At 42.0% G+C, this 18,380-nt stretch overlaps 1 protein-coding gene across 1 annotated transcript; it reads right to left on the bottom strand.

Moving 5' to 3' along the window:
* Nucleotides 1-11,313: 11,313 nt before the first annotated feature.
* C2CD4A (C2 calcium dependent domain containing 4A) lies at nucleotides 11,314-13,449 on the bottom strand. Its single transcript, XM_059418510.1, has one exon. It carries the CDS (start codon nucleotides 12,463-12,465, stop codon nucleotides 11,395-11,397), a length of 1,071 nt encoding a protein of 356 aa, XP_059274493.1. The 5' UTR covers nucleotides 12,466-13,449; the 3' UTR covers nucleotides 11,314-11,394.
* Between the last annotated feature and the right edge of the window lie 4,931 nt (nucleotides 13,450-18,380).

The raw sequence follows: 18,380 nt of genomic DNA, 5'->3' as shown, positions 1-18,380 counted from the left end.
ATATTACGAGTGAATAAATCCTGACTGCTGACATAGGAAGAACAGTTCTGTTCTTTTTGTTGTTGTTCTTTTCTATTTGTTGCAAGGCACAGTGATAGCTGCATTTTAGTTTCAGGTGGCAAAGTTCTCAGGAGGTGGCCAAATGATCACTGTAGCTTCCCCCCAGGCACCACGGGGGACCTAAGAAACAGGGTTTCCAGAACACATTTTACTTCTCTTGGATCTCAAACTTACTTCCTTTCCCAAGACTCCCCTTCTCTTTTTTTCTCTATATACCCCAAATCAGCTCACCTTTTGAGTACCCAAGCCTTGTAGAAGTTTCATGGTCCTATGCACATGGCTACAATTCCCTGGCCTCCCCCTTTACCGGCTGTATGACCATGGATCTTCTCGGGGCATCAGGATCTGGTTATCACACCCTTCTTCACCCATCTGGGGCATAAGAGATCTACCACTGAATCTGTCTCCAGTACATTGCCTGGTATATGATGAGTGTTAAATCAATGTCAGAACATTTCTCATTTCCCAACTCCCTCTGTTAAGAATCCTTACCTGTAGTACTATTATTTGTAGCATTTAACTTGGTACTTTGTATTGTTTTCCAAATGACTCCTAAGGATATAGCTTCTCTATGCAGTCTCTTAGATGGAGGGTCTCGTTTACAGGATAAGCATCTATTGAACATGCTAGAAGCTTGGGGAAAGTCCAGCAACATCATCTATTATGAAGAAACCAAAAATAGAACTAATTTTTATTAGGTGGTTCTACATGCCACACAGGCACCGTGTGTGAACATTAGCTACTTTAATTCTTTAAAAAAAAATCCCATGTGGTAGGTAATTTTACTGCCTCTCTACTAATGAAAACATGACATTTTAAAAAAGCTAATGGATGTGACCAAGAAACACAGATGGTGAACAACAGCTGAGATCTGGAGCCCACATCTTTCTGATTTGGGGTATAAATTCTTCTTAAAAAATGAATTTACTATCAACAACTTGTAGACTTGCTACAGAGTGCCCACAGCCATCAGCCAAGCCCAGATCTATATAGGTGGTGTGGTGCTTTTGCCGAGGGACTCTTGGAAACTGGTTCCACAACAGTGTTCTTGCTCCAATGTCACTAGAAAGCTCGTATTTGTGCTCCTCTGGCTGCAGGGTGACACAGAAAGGAAGGAGAGATTGTTGATTCCTCAGTAAAGGTGATCTCTACTAACCTGCCTAGCAGAAAAGCAAGAGAGTCTCTAACACCCATCTCTCTTCAGACTTACCCTCCTTCCTTCCTTTCTCTCTTTCTTAAAGATTTATTTATTTATTTTAGCAAGACAGAGAGAACCAGGGGGTGGGGGGGTGCAGAGGGAGAGGGAAAGAGAATTCTGGCAGACTCCCCACTGAGCTTGAAGCCTGACAGGAACTCGATTTTCATGACCCTGAGCTGAAACCAAGAGTCTTAACTGACTGCACCACCCAGGGGCCCCTATTCAGAGTTTTCCTTAATGATACAATCTCTATTTCCTTTCTCTCACAGCATTTGACCTTGATCTATGATAGATCTCTTTATCTGTATTGGATTTACTTATTTGTTTGTTTGTTTTAATTTATTTTTAAAGATTTATTTGAGAAAACAAGTGCTTGCATGCACGAGCAGAGGGCAGTGGGGCTGAGGGAGAGGAAGAAGAAGAAGCAGGATCCCCTCTGAGCAGGGAGCTCACGGAGCTCCATCCCAGAATCCTGAGATCATGACCTGAGCAGAAGGCAGCCACCTAATGGACTAAGCCACCCAGGTACTGCTATCTATATTAGTTTTAAATTTATAGCTTTATAGTTTATATTTACATATATATTTTTATAGTTCAAATTTATAGCTTTGGGAAACAAACTCAGTAACTCGGTGTTGGCAGGGATTTAGGGCAAAAAGAGTTCTCATACGTGGTCATTTGGAAAGTAAAATGATAACAACAACTTTGGAAAAGAAGTCATCAGTTTTTTAAAAAACTTAATCTACACCTATCACATGAAGATTTATTCATTCCGCTCTAGTTATCTAGTCAAGAGAAATGAAATCATATACCTACACAAAGTCTTATAAATCAATAGTCATCAGAGTCTTAATCTTACAAAACAAACTGAGGGTTGCTGGGGGGAGGGCGGTTGGGAGAAGGGGGGGTGGGGTTATGGACATTGGGGAGGGTATGTGTTTTGGTGAGTGCTGATTCACAGACCTGTACCCCTGGGGATAAAAATACATGTTTATAAAAAATAAAAAATTAAAAAAAATAGTCATCAGAGCAAAAACCCAGAAATAATCGAAATATCCATCAATAGGCAAATGGATACAAATCCAGATTCCTGAATGGGCTTTGCTTCTTTTCTTTAGCTTAGAATGAGTTCCAATATGTAAAGAGCTTGGAAGGCATCTCTCTCATTCTTACATCAAGAAGAAAGGTGAACGTGGGGCACCTGGGTGGCTCAGTGGGTTAAAGCCTCTGCCTTCAGCTGGGATCATGATCCCGGGGTCCTGGGATGGAGCCCCACATCCAGCTCTCTGCTCTGTGGGGAGCCCGCTTCCTCCTCCTCTCTCTCTCTGACTGCCCCTCTGCTTACTTGTGATCTCTGTCTGTCAAATAAATAAAAATAATCTTTAAAAAAAAGAAGAAGAAGAAGAAAGCTGAACAAACTGAAAATTATTGACTTAATGACCTTTCCTCAGAGAGTTGAGGTAGCAGAACAAACCACCACTCTGGAATCTGAGGAGAATATGGAGAATCCCATACAAGAGCACCTTCTCTGAAACAGAAGCCATAGAAGTCATAAACTGAGTGGGATCCTTTCATGGTAATTTTGACAAACTTGCTGGACCCTGAGCATGCACTAATATGAAGGCAAGATATTCCTGATATCCCAAGTCTTGGGGGTGGGTTTGTGGGTGGCGTACTTTCATAGGTTATTACCTCAGGGAATTCCAGCAGGTTCTTATGGTGAAGGGCAAGCAAAATCCTTGATAATCATTTTTAAATACTCCCAGCATGTTCTCCATAACAAAAGTCCACTCTACAGGAGAAGAGACTTGACTAGAGCCTTACTGACTTGGGGAGAAAGGCAATTACCCAACTCTAACTTTTTATCCTTCCTATGTCCCTAGGGGGGAAAAGAAAAGAAAAATGTGAAAGTCACAGTCCACAGACAAAAGCACATGAGAAGACTGAGATTTAATCATAGTATTATAGATTGCTTCCCTTCCCAATGTTACCACCACATCAGCAGCTTTCCCATGTAATAACAGTGGATAACAGTGAAGAGAGGCATATAGGTACTTTATTTAAGAAAGTGTTCCTAGGGAAACCCAAAGAGTACAGATCAGACAAAAATAAGGACACACAAGGAAACTGAAGCCTTAGAGACCTATAGCTACAGCAATTAGTAAACACAGGATAACTCTGCCAGATAAACTGAAGCCTCACACTAAAGGTCTATTTCATCTAAGTTCCTGTTATTTAATGCATCATGTCTGACTTTCAATAAGAAATTACAGGCAAGGAATAAAAGTCAAAAAAAATAGTATGAAGAGACAAAACAAACATGTAGAACCAGACTCAGATATGACACAGATCTTGGAATGATCAGATAGGGATTTTAAAATAACTATGATTAATATGTTAAGAGCTTTAATGGAAAAAATAGACAGCATGCAAAAACAGATGGGCCTGGTAAGAAGAGAGATGGAAATTTGAAAAAAATCAAAAGGAAATGCTAGAAATTAAAACAATGTAACAGAAATCAAGGAAGCCTCTGATGGGTACACTGGGTACAGCCATGAAAGGAATCAATGAGTTTCATGATATGTCCATAGAAATTTCCCAAGCTGAAATGCAAAGAGAAAGAATGATGAAGAAAAAAAACCCAGAACAGACCACCCATGAATTGTGGGACTGTTTCAAAAAGTATAACATATGAATAATACCAGGAACAGAACGGAGAGAGAATGGGACAAGTGTAATACTTGAAGTAGAAATGAATGAGAATTTTCCAAATTAGATGACAGTTACCAAAGAACAGATCCAGGGAACTCAGATGAACATGGAGGAGAAATACACACACACACACACACACACACACACACACACGAATGTACACACACAAAAATATCACATTCAGACTTCAGAAAACCAGAAACAAGAAGAAAATCTTGTAAGAAGCCAAGGGGGAAAATACTTTACCTATTGAGGAATAAGAAAAAGAATTACACTGGACTTCTCAAGGTGAATGGCTGGCTCAGTCAGTAGGGCACATGACTCTTGATCTTGTAGTTGTGAGTTCATGCCCCACACTGGGTGTCAAGATTACTTGAGAAAAATAAATTTTTAAAAAGATTTATTTATTTATTAGAGAGAGAGAGAGCATGAGCAGGGAGAGAGGCAGAGAGAGAGAGGGAGAAAAGCAGATTTCCCACTGAGCATGCAGAACCCATCTTGGGCTCCATCCCATGAGCCTGAGATCATGACCCCGGACAAGTCAGATGCCTAACCACCTGAGCCACCTGGGTGCCCCAAGAAAAATAAAATCTTTAAAAAGGAAGAAAAAAAAGAATTATATTGGATTTCTTGTCAGGAATCACGCAAGGAGGAAGAGAGTGAAGTATTTAAAGTATTGAAAGGAAGAAACCATTACAATAGATATTCTATATCCAATTAAATCAACCTTCAGAAGTGAAGGAGAAATAAAGACTTCTTAGGCAAAGAAAAACTAAGAGAATTCACTGCTACCAAGTATGCTCCGCAAGAAATGTTAAAATAAGTTCTTTAGGGAGAAGCAAAATGACATAGGTCAGAAACTTAGCTTTACATAGAGAAGGGGAGCATGTCAGAGAAAGGATACATACAAGCTAAAGGAAACATTTTGTTTTCCTTGTTCTTATTTGATATGATGGATAACTGTTTGAAATAACACAGGTGCCTGGGTGGCTCAGTCTGTTAAGCATCTGCCTTTGGCTCAGGTCCTGATCCCAGGGTTTTGGGATCGAGCCCCGTGCTGGGCTTCCTGCTCAGAGGGGAGTCTGATTTTCCCTCTGTCTCTGCTTCTCCCCCTGCTTATGCTCTCTCTCTCTGCCAAATAAATAAATAAACTCTTCTAAAAAACTGTTCAAAATAACAATAGTAATATATTAGTAATATATTATAACAAAGTAATAATAATAGTAATAGTAATTATAGGATATAGGTAAGTAAAATGAAAACCTTATAAGAGATGCGAAGGGGGAATTGGAAATACTGTTTTATAATATACCTACACTACCATGAAATAATAGTGTTACTTGAAAGTGAATTTGGATTCGTGGTAAATGTATACTGCAAGTACTGGGACAACCACTAACTAAATTTTCTAAGGAATTATTACTGATATGCTAAGAGAAAAGAGAAAATGAAATTCTATAAAATGCTTAATCAAAACCGACAAGGCCAAAAAAGAAAAGAAAAGGAGCATGAAGAAACTATTATCTTTCCTAATAGTTTCTTCATGCTCCTTTGTAATTCCTCTCTCCTGAACTTCCCTCATCTCGCCCTCTCTCATCTGCTTTCTGTCACTATGGATTAGTTCATATTTTACAGAATTTCATATGAAGGGAAAATACATTTATGTTCTCTGAGGGGAGGACGGTCTGGCTTCTTTCACTCAGCATCATTATTCCAAAACGTACCCATGTTGTTGTCTCTATCAGTAGTTTGTTCCTTTATACTCGTGAATGAATGTTGAATTGATAAATTCAATATGTTTATTATCTTGTCTGAGTTGAGAGTTTCATGTGCACATAGGTATGTCAAAAGTGAAATTATATGCTTTAAGTAAGTTCAATTGATTGTATGTCAATTGTATCTCAAAAAAAGTTTAGAGCAATAGCTTACATGAGGAAGGACACAGCGAAATAAGAAAAGTAGTGAGCATGGAGGTCTGGGAGGTCTGCAATTAATCATTTACCTGATGCATGGTCTTAGGCAACTTAGTCAAGTCCTCTGAAACAAAGTGTCCTTCTCTGTAAAATGGATATTGTAGCAGGATCGTGTTCATATGTATCTGAAAACTGGACAATGGCTGAAACAAGTTAGAATTTCATTTGTCTTATAGACAAGAACTTTGGGATGAGGCTGTCCCAAGCTGGCATGGAGGGTCAGTGAGGTCACTGAGAAACCAGTATCCTTTAGCTTTCTTAGTGACGGCTCCTGCTTCTCAAAACTTGTATATTCCAGCAGGATGAGGAAGGGGGAAAGGCACCATTAGCTGACCTCTTCCTGTGTTTCACTGGCCACAACTGGGTCTCTTAGCTATCCATAGCTGAGAATGGGTCTGGGAAGGCAAGTGTTTGTTCTCTGGGAAAGCAGGAAGGGGCTGGGGTGAGCGTTGAAGGGGCAAACCTACAGCATCCACCCCAGGTGTAATAAGAGTACCTACTACAAATAGTTGTTGAGAAGTTTCATGAGCCTAAAGGATAAAAATCAGCTGTGAAAATCATAAAATACAAACAAGAAAAATCATGTTGTTATTTGCTTCCTAAATGCCGCCGAGGGCCTAATAAGACCAGAGTTTGTCATCCTCTCAGATCATTGCAAGTGCCATTATAATGTCTTAACAAAATTCTTAGCTAATGGTATGGTAATATGCAAATGTAACATGCAAAATAGTAAAAATTGCGTTTGTAAACACCATGGGCTGCCTCAGGTTTATTCTGTTAAACTCATAAGCCTGGAGGCAGAAGAGCTTCTACACACTAGAGTTGAACCACATGGGAAGTACTTCCCACTGGTGATAAGGTATCAGCGGAATTTCTAGGAAAACACTTATCAGGCGGTCCTAGGAGGCCATGGGTCCCGATGTCAGCAAACTGGACTGAACTCTGATGGTAATATGTATGTGAACCTGGAGAAAAAGCTCAGGGTCAGGTCTTCACATGGGCCTTTCCTGACCATCCAATCTGAGGTGTCTTTTTGTCCATAATCGTGCTTTTGTTTATGATCTCATTTTATTTCCTGAAGCTCTACTGAAATTATTTGTGTATTTTCTGTCTCCCTCCCCAACTTTGAAAAATTAATTCTATAAAAGCAAGGACATTTTGTATCTTATTCACAGGTATAAATTGAAATTTTTGAAAAGATTCAACCCATGATAGATATTCCAGATAAACCTTTTATTTTTTATGTTTTTAAAAATCTTTTTTTTTAAAGATTTTATTTATTTATCAGAGAGAGAGAGGGGGAGAGAGCGAGCACAGGCAGACAGAATGGCAGGCAGAGGCAGAGGGAGAAGCAGGCTCCCTGCTGAGCAAGGAGCCCTTGGTGGGACTCGATCCCAGGACGCTGGGATCATGACCTGAGCCGAAGGCAGCTGCTTAACCAACTGAGCCACCCAGGCGTCCCTTATTTTTTATGTTTTTAATTTTTAAAGATTTTACTCATTTATTTGAGAGAGAGAGCATGAGCAGGGAGGGGCAGAGGGGGAGGCAGAGGGAAGGAGCAGAGTGAAAGGGAGAAGTAGCTCCCTCCCCCCACCCCCCACCACTGAGCAGGGAGTGTGATGAGGGCTCCATCTCAGGACCTCAGGATTATGACCTGAGCAGAAGGTAGATGCTTAACCCACTGAGACACCCAGGTGCCCCTCTAAATAAACCTTTTGAATAGCCTTTAATCGAATTATATATATTTATTGCTCCCCCTATCTAGTTAAGTAATTCTCATCACTCACATATTTTTCTTCTTCTTTGTGAGAACATTTAAGTTCTATACTCTTCGGAAATATCATTATACAATACGGTGTTATCCACTATAATCAACATGTTATACTTTAGATCCTTAAACCTTATTCATCGTATAGCTGAAAGTTTGTACCTTTTAACCATATATTATTGCTTTACTATCATAGAGATCACATGGTACCCACTTTTTGCTCTTTCAAATATCTTTACCAAAAATAGTATTCTGACCTAGGTTCTGGAAATGGATATGGGGGAAGGTTTTTGGAATTGTAGTGTGTGTATAAAAGAAAATTAGATTGTAAAGAAATAATCTTCTAGGCATGTTCGAGCCATTTTAAAGCTAGTATTATAGGTATAGAATGTATTACCTTTGTAAAACCAAGTGCAAGCTATTGGCTTGATTTTTAAATTTGTACTTAACTAAAGCTTAAGTTGTGGTCTGTTGTGTGGGATTTTTCTTTGACTATACTCATATATTTAAACCACAAAAGAGGAAAGATTATGCAATATCATTTCTGCAAAGATGTGCATACCTAAACCCAACTGAGAAACATGAGAACTCTAAAAAATTTTTTTGCAGTCCACATACCATTGACACATACTCCTAGCTTTATAACTAATGGGAAGTTTTTCTTTTGTTTTCATTTTTAATCTGAAAAAATTTTTTTTAAGATTTATTTATTTATTTATTTGACAGAGAGAGAGAGAGAGAGATCACAAGTAGACAGGCAGGCAGAGAGAGAGAGAGAGAGAGAGAGAGAAGCAGGCTCCCTGCTGAGCAGAGAGCCCGATGCGGGACTCAACCCCAGGACCCAAGATCATGACCTGAGCCGAAGGCAGAGGCTTAACCCACTGAGCCACCCAGGCGCCCCTAATCTGAAAATTTTTTTTGACATCTTCTAAATTCAGATAGCTGTATTTAGTTAGGTTTGCAATGTGAATCTTTGCTGTAATCTGATATTAGCACACATCTTCAAGGTCATGGGTTCTGACATTACATTTGTCTTCAGTATTTAGTTGAGGTGGTCTAATACCAGAGTAAAAACACTAACGAAACTAATGAGTGATCCACTAGAGGGCAGCAAAGTGCAAACCAAATTTAAATTTGCCCAAGGCAAGGCTGATTGATGGCTTTCCTGAAAAAAATTTGTACTGGGAAGATTTCTTAAATGCAAAACATTCAAATTAGTTCTGTGATTTAAAAGAATTTACATACAAATGTTTCTCTTTCTTAGAAGTAGTGTTCCAAAGACTCATTCTATTACAGAGCAAACAGAATAGAACGGGTCCTAGCCCTATCTCTTATACTAGGTGTGTGATTTACTGCAATCTGCAGTTTGTCTTTTTGGTCCTTTTCTATGTTACATGGGTCTGCACAAAATAATTCTTAAAGTTCTTTTCAGCTCTAAAATCCCAAAACTTTATGATTTATGATTGTATTTTCATCATTTAAGTCTTGCTGATTAGACTCTTACATTGTTTGATCAACCATAACTTGATATTGATGGAGATACTGTTTGTAAATACCCACCATTATTTCATGGAAAATTTAGGTCCCTGAGTATGTTGATGTTACCTTAATAAAGCGCTTCTTCCCCCAAACTATTATTTGTATATAATTTAGTGACAATAGTGATTGCGATGTTTTCTGGAATAGGTTTTGCTGTTTAAACCATCACTGCAATCTGTTTTTATTTAAAAAAAAAAAAAAGGCAGCAAAATAAATTCCCAACATGATATATTGTATGTAGCCAATTTGTTTTCACTTTCCATTTACTTTCCTTTTAGAATTTTTTTTTTTAAAGATTTTATGTATTTATTTGACAGAGAGAAATCACAAGTAGGCATACAGGCAGGCAGAGAGAGAAGAGGAAGCAGGCTCCCTGCTGAGCAGAGAGCCCGATGCGGGACTCGATCCCAGGACCCTGAGATCATGACCCAAGCCGAAGGTAGCAGCTCAACCCACTGAACCACCCAGGTGCCCTACTTTCCTTTTAAACTACTACATATGTGAACTCAGTATCAGTCACTCTACTAAAATTGTGAAATCACAAAGAAAGTTATACATTTTTTTTTTAAGTTGTTGGTTTGAAGACCAGGGATATGGTGACTTAGAGTGGCACTAAAGAGCACATGAATGCTCTGAGCTACTGTTATGTCATAATTCACTTGGTCAACCACATGAAGCTTCTGGATGTGGCTGGTTTTCACAGTGAATTCACAGTTATTCTTCTCATTTGTTCAATGATGGTCATGGTAAGCACCTACCACAATAACCCATTTTCAGCTAATACCTGAGTTGTGACTAAAACTGAAACCCTGGTCTAAACAGCATTTTTTCATGAGCACCAGTGGATAAAACTCTAACAGTTTAGTGAAAGCAGAAATGGTTTCTGAATCCAGGCTGTTAATGTAGTTATATTTAACACCACACCACACCACATATTCAAATATTTTGAACCCTCATTTAAGGACACATTTTCCTCCAATATGCATAAGAAAGCAAGAAATACGCTTGTTTGGCAGTGAGTGTGGCCAAGAAAGGAAAATCATCGATTAAAACAAAATACACTTATTATCATTGTCAGAAGCCAGAGGTAGAACAGTATTATAGTTATGTTCTAGACTCCCTGCCCTGGCAGATTAGCTCAGCTGGGGCCAGTTAGGCTACCACCCTTTTTTCTATGTCTCTGACTCTAGTTAGCATCTTCTTGAACAGAACCTTAGACATTAGCATGAGATAATAAATTACTCATTTGAACCAAATTGCTTTTCCACTAGGGTGGGAGAATATGAGGAGACCCTCAACTTAGAATCAAGTTTCAGATGTAAGTTACAGTCCCCCAAAGATAAACCCTTCAGATGCTTGGTATTATTTCTAGAAAGTAACGAGTAAAATACTGATTGCCTCCGTGCAAATCCTGACTCTGCTCTATATTCTGTACCTCAATATCCTCTTCCTTAAAATGAGGACAACTGTGCCTGTCTTTTAGGTTTGTTTAAAAATTAAACAAGTTAGTACTTGTAAAACATTATTTTAGCCAAGAATATTAAAGTGGTTTCCATTTTTCCAGTGCTTTCTCAGAAAGATGTAGCTAAAAGCATCAGATCTGAGTTCCTATTAATAATTCACTGTTGACCTTGAACAAGTTACTTCATCTTTCTTGGCCTCTTTTTATCACCTGGGGTCTTAAATGATGTTTCAAAGATAACACACGCTCTAAGATGGATGTTGCGATCAATGGATGTTGTGGAATGAACAAACTTCAGTTGAGAGGTTGGGGCAAAGAGATCACCAGCACACCCTCTAGTTTTAACACTTCCTGTGATCCAGAGTCTCCCAACAGAGCAGTGGGGAGCATGAAGTCGCAATTGTCTATCTATATTGGGGAAGATGAAGTGCAATTGTATGTCTATATTGGGAACCACTCCTGCAGAACACCATACCATTTGCTGAAATGAATTTTGAAGGTATTACACAAAATACTACGTCCTTTATTGTGATAATCTAGCAATGTATGTGCTAATATTGGACTGAACAAAGGCCTGAATATAAAAATAAATAGCATTTATTTTGTCCGAAGCGGCTGTAAGGGTCCGAGGTCCCAGCGCGCGGAGAGCGCCCCAAGGGGAGGGCCCGAGGCCCGAGCGCCCTCAGGGGAGCAGCAGGGAGCCCAGCAGCAGCTCGCCCTGGCCCAGCCAGCGGCCCCGCTCGCGGCCACGGCCCCGCTTCTCCGCCTGGACGCGCACGGCCAGGCGGCGCACCTGCTCCTCCGACAGCCCGTCCAGGCACACGTCCTGGTCGAAGGCGGCCTTGCGGCTCGGCCGCACCACGGCGCTGCGCTGCGGGCGCGTCTTGCCTGGAGAGCGCAGGACGAAGCTGACGCGGCAGCCCACGGCGCGGGGCTCGGCGGTCCCTGCGGGCAGGCCCTCGGCGCCGAGCAGCCGCACGCGGAGCCGCCCGCTGGCCCGGCTGTACTCGGCGGCCAGGCGCAGGGCGCCCCCGTCGCGGCCCAGGGCCACGGTGCCCTCGGCCTCCAGGCGCTCGGGCCGCGGGTCGGGGCCAGGCGATGGAGGCGACGGCGGGGACGCGGAGGGGGCCCGGGCCGGGGGCCGGGAGCCGGCGCCGCGCTCGTCGTCGTCGTCGTCCCCGCTGGACACGGAGCGGGCGCGCGCCAGGCCACGGCCCCTCCGGGCCCGCAGCGCGCGGCTCAGCAGTCCTTCGGGGGCGCGCAGGAGGCGGTGGGCGCGGGGCGGCGGCGCGGGCACGTCCGGGGTCTGCCGGGGGCCGGCGGGGAGCGCGGGGTCGGGGTCCGGGGCTGCGCCCGGGAGCAGGAGCGGGGCGGCGCCGGCGCCCCCGAGGAAGAGTGACTCCTTGCGGCGGGTGTGCGGGCTCTCGAGCAGCGCGCAGAAGCCGTAGGCGGTGCGCGCGCGCGGCAGGTGCGGCAGCGAGAGCGCGGCCTGCGAGCGCGGGTCCCAGTCCGTGTGCCCGGCGCCGTCGTCGATTTCTACCGCTTGGATCCAGGAAACCCGAAGCGCAGCCAGGGCGGTGCCCGGCGCAAGTCGCGGGGGGATACAGAACTCAGGGATGCGGTCCGGGGTGAGCACGTTTTCCCACGCGGCGGGCGTGAGGGCCGGGACTTGGTGGCCGCGGGTCCGAAGAATCCCGTTCCTGCCCTTCAGGAGGCGCTCGGGACCCAAGCGGAGCCTCTCCAGGCACCACATAAGGTGGCGGATGCGGGATGCAAGGACACTGCGGGTGCTGGTCAGCCCGCACTTCACAATGTTACACCAGTCGTCGCAGGGAGCTCTGCAAGGCGCCGCAATTCCCGTGTCTTTTCTCCTACTTTAGGGGTGCTTTCTTCTTCCTCCCCTGGGACTATTCCAGCTGCCCTTCTCGCTGCTATTGCCAGCTATGTCTCAGTGACTGATGAACAATCGTTTTTCTCTTGTCTCTAGCAGTCCTGTACACTTCGGGGCTTGTTGATTTAATCTCGATCCTCCGCTAGCCCAAGGGGGAGGCTCTCAAAATGTTGGCCTCTCACTTTGGTCGTGCCGTCCTCAGTGCCAAGAAGAGCTTTGCTTGTGCAATCGTTTCCCGAATCCTTGGATTATTGCACTCTAGTCCTTGGCGAGAATTAGAATAATAATTATTATCCCCTCTAGGACTCACGGCTTGCTCCCAGGAGAGTTAAACAAGGTGGGTTCCTCCTCCCGTACCTGGGGTCCGGTGTCAGATGGGTGTCTGCACGGTTCTGCCTGAGGCACCCAGCCAGGGAGGCGCGTCACCTCCGCAAAGTTCAAAGCACGCGCGGCCGGATTCAGCACCGCTGTTCAAGGACAGCCGGCCTGAGCCTTTATACTTGCAGCCCTGACCGCCGGCCAATGCGCGGGCGCGAAAGATGCTGCTTGGTAACCCGATGCCAGGCCTTCCGCTCTGCCACGTGGCTACGTGGACTGCGCAAATTCAAAACATCCAGTTCCTTCTCTCCCTTATGCCTGGTGGGTCTGTTATTCTCAGAAACCCTAAACAAGTTTCTATTTTCTCACGTGCTAAAAAGGTTAAATCTCGACTATATCGAGAGTCATTGGGAGCATCGCCGCAGGTATGAATGTGAATCCACTGAAGCACTCTTCGCACACCACTAAAAGAAGATGCAAGTCGGGTTTGTCTTATTTTTTACCTAATACCGTCCCTGTCCTCCAAAAAGCCAGCCTTCGAAGTTTCTTACCTGCTTTCTGATGTTCAGACCTGATTTTATTTTATTTTTTTATTTTTTTTTATTATTTTTATTTAAATATTTTTATTTATTTATTTGACAGAGAGAGATCACAAGCAGGCAGAGAGGCAGGCAGAGAGAGAGGAGGAAGCAGGCTCCCCACTGAGCAGAGAGCCCGATGTGGGCCTCGATCCCAGGACCCTGAGATCATGACCTGAGCCGAAGGCAGCGGCTTAACCCACTGAGCCACCCAGGCGCCCCCAGACCTGATTTTAAATGTATTTTCTTTGTTGATTAGAATTCATTCGGTACCGGAACCTTATGGAGTGCTGCAAATATTCCCTATCTTGATCTGGGTGCGGTTACAGAGGTGTTTCCATATGTTAAGAAATCAGTTAGTATACACTTAAAATTACGTGTAAGATTGTGTGTATCTCATATGGTAATTAAAAATCACAACCCATTTCTTAAGCCTTTGCGTGCTGATTTTTGATTGGGAATATATACTCCTGCATACAACTGCTGTTGGAACCATGCTTTGAAGGCACCCTCGCCACCTCTGGCCTTTCTAGGCTGTCTCCACCTGGGAGACCCTTTTTATTCCTTTTGAAAACTGACCTGTGTTCATTCTGTAGAACTGCTACCGGCTAGCTCAGCTTAAAAGAGATCTGAGGCATTTTGTTCAGAATTTGGGTGTATGCTATTTCTGCTTAAAATCCTTCCTTGTAAGTTAATTGTTTCTCCAAATAATGTTTAGTAATTAAACAAAATAAGGTTCAGTAAATTAAATTCATCCAAAGGGTTTTAGGATGGGACATGTGCATTTTGTTTTCAGGGTATACATTGCTCCATGATTTACACAATAGTCTCTAGAACTGTCACATAAACTTGCGAATTGTGATTATTCCTAGTAACTTACCATGTTCGCAGTGTTGGGAAATGGAGGTAATAATACACATTAGTGAGCATAAATGAGTTGCTTTGGGAATTAAATGAATCTAATAATGTAAAATATTTAGCATTGTGCCTGGAACATGGTAAGAGCTAGATACACAGAGGTTGCAATTATTATTAATGATAATAAAAATAGAAGAGACACTATTGAGTGCTGTGGTTAAGAAAACTGGATCTGGGGGCGCCTGGGTGGCTCAGTGGGTTAAAGCCTCTGCCTTCAGCTCATGATCTCAGGGTCCTGGGATGGATGGCTACATGGGGCTCTCTGCTCCGCAGGGAGCCTGCTTCCTCCTCTCTTTCTGCCTGCCTCTCTGCCTACTCGTGATTTCTGTCTGTCAAACAGATAAATAAAATCTTAAAAAAAAAAAAAAAAAAAAAAAAACCCGGGTCTGAAGTCAGATCTGGTTTTGATTGTAGAATAACTCCTTATTATGACATGAGAAAGTTACTAAAGCTTTCCAAGCCCCTGTATCAAATGTACAATTGTAGTTCGGACATTTAAGAGGTAATGAAATTAACGATGTTATAAAAGAGACCCAGGAGAGCTCCCTCATCCCTTCTGAGAATAATAGTATGTACCTATAGGGTTGTCATAAGTATATACTAAGATTATGCATGTTAAGAGTTGAGCATACAACCTAATATACACAATGTCTGATATGATATTTGTTATTACAGAAGAGAACAAGTGCTCATTAGTTCATTTATTCATTCAAAGCAATGTTTATTGAATGCTTCCTGAGTTTTAGCCTCCATCTTAGGCACGTGGATCCAGGCTATAAAAGATCACATCAGCTATATACATCTATCAAAGGAGCAATGATGAGGATGAAATATTTGAATTCTGTCTAGCAGAGGCAGAAGCGAGAAGAAACTATTGAACAGGATTTATATATTTAGTCTTGGCAGGGAGGCAGCGTTGACAGATCCCTGGGCTTGCCATGCCCTTGACTAGTTACTTCTTTGTCTTTATATCATCTCCATGCCTGGCCCAGATTCTTGGGGGGCAATGCTAAATTTATGGGAGAATGATTGCTGAATTATATATACACTTGAGAATGTGTTTTGGCTCACATTTTGTCAGGAAACAAGAGGCTGTTAGCTCTGCAAGTGAGAGCCCAGAGAGCCCTTGGTTAAAATGGGGAGGCTCACCATCTGAGAAGTTGTTAAGCAAAGCTATGCTGTGGTGGGAGAAAGGATAAAAGCACCAGAGCATGAGAAATGATTTATGGGTGAAGAAATACAGACTTTGGAATACATCTGTACAAGGTTGAATCTATTTATGCAAATTTTTAGCTGTAGGACTATGGGCAAGTTAGTTAACCTCTTTGAATCTAAGTTGTAAAATGAGAGTAATAATATATACCACACAAGACTGTTGTGTTAAAAATACATGAAATGTCTGGCACACAGTAAGTGCTAGTGAGCTTTTAGCTGTTATTATTATACAGGTTTGCTTAGTCAGGGATTAGCTGATTCAAAAACATTTTTCTTTGTGGCAGATTTGCTTTGTTTTTATTAACAATGCACCTTCTTCAGAGACACTTTAGAAGCATTTCCTGTGTAAGGTTTCTTGAAAGCAGCAGGCTTGTCTTTGAATGGCTGGTCCCCTGTGGCCCCATTAAGCTTTATGTTTTCCTTACCTTAGAAGCCTGAGCCACAAAGTACTTGGGAAGATGGTGTAACAGGATCCAGCCCTTTGTCTGGAACACACAAATCTCCTCAGAGGAAGGCTGTGGCACTTCAGGGCTCATAGCTAGAACCGTGGGAACATCCAGTAACGGAGCTCTAAAATAATTTGGTGAAGTGAGGGTGAATAGATCACATAGCATCCAGGCCAGAGGTGTTCTTGTAGTAGGAGGAAACTGAACAATATAGACTTAAAAAAATAATAAATTGGAGGTCAGGTGTCACAGAAAGCAAGAAAAAGAGAGCTTACAACCAAACAAAAAAACACCAGTGCTCTGGCTTATCTGTCTTTCTGATTCAAGGAAGTAGAGTATGGAGCTATGGAAAAAACAGACCAGGGAGTCAGGACATTGAGTTTTAGCTCTGACAGTCACTAACTTGTTGTGGAACATTAGCAAGTCCCTTAATTCTCTTTCCTACTCACTGTATCCACCTGTCAAAGGAGGGGGGTTGGATTAGCCAGATTTGTTTTCCTCTGGTTCTCAAATTCTGCAATCTACCCCAGTGCTTTCTGCCAGCTAATCTTCCTGCATTTTCTGATAGTCCATGGTGTTATACTTGTTCTCTAGCTTTCTTCTCCATTTCCTTCTTTCCCCCCCAAAGCCCTTTTGCTTTCTCTCAACAAAAGGTAAGGAAATAGCATGTGGGTATGAGGTATTGCAAAGTTAGAAATTCTTACTTTTCAGTTTTTAAGCAAGAGTTGTTAATTTTTTATTTGCATGTGAGAGAGAGAGCACACACACGGGTGAGTTGGTGGGAGGGACAGGGAGAGAGGGAGAGAGAGAACCTTAAGCAGACCCCTCTACAGCGCAGAGCCCAATATGGGGCTCAATCTCATGACCCTGAGATCATGACCTGAACTGAAATTAAGAGTTGGAGAGTAAAAAAAAAAAAAGAAAAAAAAAAAAGAAAAAAAAATTGAACACTTTACTGACTGAGCCACCCAGGCAACCCAAGAGTTGTTAATTTTTAACAAGTGTTCCTAATTTTGATTTTAACACGGAAATTGTAGTTTGCTCACTGGTTTTTACTGCTCAGTCCCACATTGCAGTTTACTTTTTTTTTTTTTTTAAGATTTTATTTATTTATTTGACACACAGAGATCATTTATTTGACACGCAAAGAGCTCGATGCGGGGCTCAAACCCAGGACTCCAAGATCATGACCTGAGCTGAAGGCAGAGGCCCAACCCACTGAGCCACCTAGGTGCCCCGCAGTTTACTTTTGCAATTGATTTTGTTGTCTCATTATTCTTAAGTCAGATTGAATGTAAGAACTGTAATTACTACAACGTTTATTTTCTTTAAACCTCCATATCCAAACTCCTTTGGGTATAGTGCTATACATCAGAGTGTCATGATACTTCTTTACATTACTTTGTTTTAGATTAGGACTGTAAATATCTGATTTCTTCAAGAAGTATGTAGGATTTGGAGCATTGCTGTGTGCACCTTATCATACTGTCAAAACAGACTTAAAAAGTGAAATACTAAAATTTGCAAGCTTTTTCTACTATGTTGTAATAGCATTATTAATTCTGACAATAGGGGCACCTGGGTGGCTCAGTGGGTTAAGCCTCTGCCTTCTACTCAAGTCATGATCTCAGGGTCCTGGGATCGAATCCCGCATCGGGCTCTCTGCTCAGCAGGGAGCCTGCTTTTCCCTCTCTCTGCCTGCCTCTCTGCCTATTTGTGATCTCTCTCTTTCTGTCAAATAAATAAATAAAATCTTTAGAAATAAATTTTAAAAAATACTGACAATATTAAGCTGAAGTTTCTGCCTCAAGAGTTTCTATTCTTTGATTAAACTTCCAAAGTAAGATCTCTGAGAATTACTACTAGCCTAGCAGTGATTTAACTACAATTATTGAAAGAGGAAAGGGTGGCAATGTTCAGGGAGCTAAAGGAAATTAATGCCTGCTATGTAATTTTTGGTAAATTGCTTAATATTCTTGACTTATTTTCCTGTAAAATGGGGCAGTATCACTACCTGCATTACTTATCCCACAGATTTTTTTGTGAGGATTACAAATGAAAATGCATACCTTGGCATAATAATGGTATCATAGCAGCTCATGAGTTAAAACTGAATATTAATAAAATGGAATAATGCCTATAAAAACACACATTATTCTTTCAAAAGTGTAAAGTACCATAGAAGTGCAAGGAATTACTATTATACAAGGATTAGTATTGCTCACGTCTCCCAGCAGATTATGCCTTCTGTTTCATTTGCTTGGCCATTCTATTTCTGCTTGTGGCATCTTCGTATCATCTT

This window comes from Mustela nigripes, chromosome 13 (assembly GCF_022355385.1).
Source record: "Mustela nigripes isolate SB6536 chromosome 13, MUSNIG.SB6536, whole genome shotgun sequence".
NCBI classification, from domain to species: Eukaryota; Metazoa; Chordata; class Mammalia; order Carnivora; family Mustelidae; genus Mustela; species Mustela nigripes.
The sequence above is the reverse complement of the archived record's forward strand: the minus strand, read 5'-3'. Positions and strand labels throughout refer to the sequence as shown.

Excerpts from the sequence above, each read along its gene's own strand:
- C2CD4A (XM_059418510.1), bottom strand. The coding sequence starts at position 12,465 with ATGTGGTGCCTGGAGAGGCTCCGCTTGGGTCCCGAGCGCCTCCTGAAG.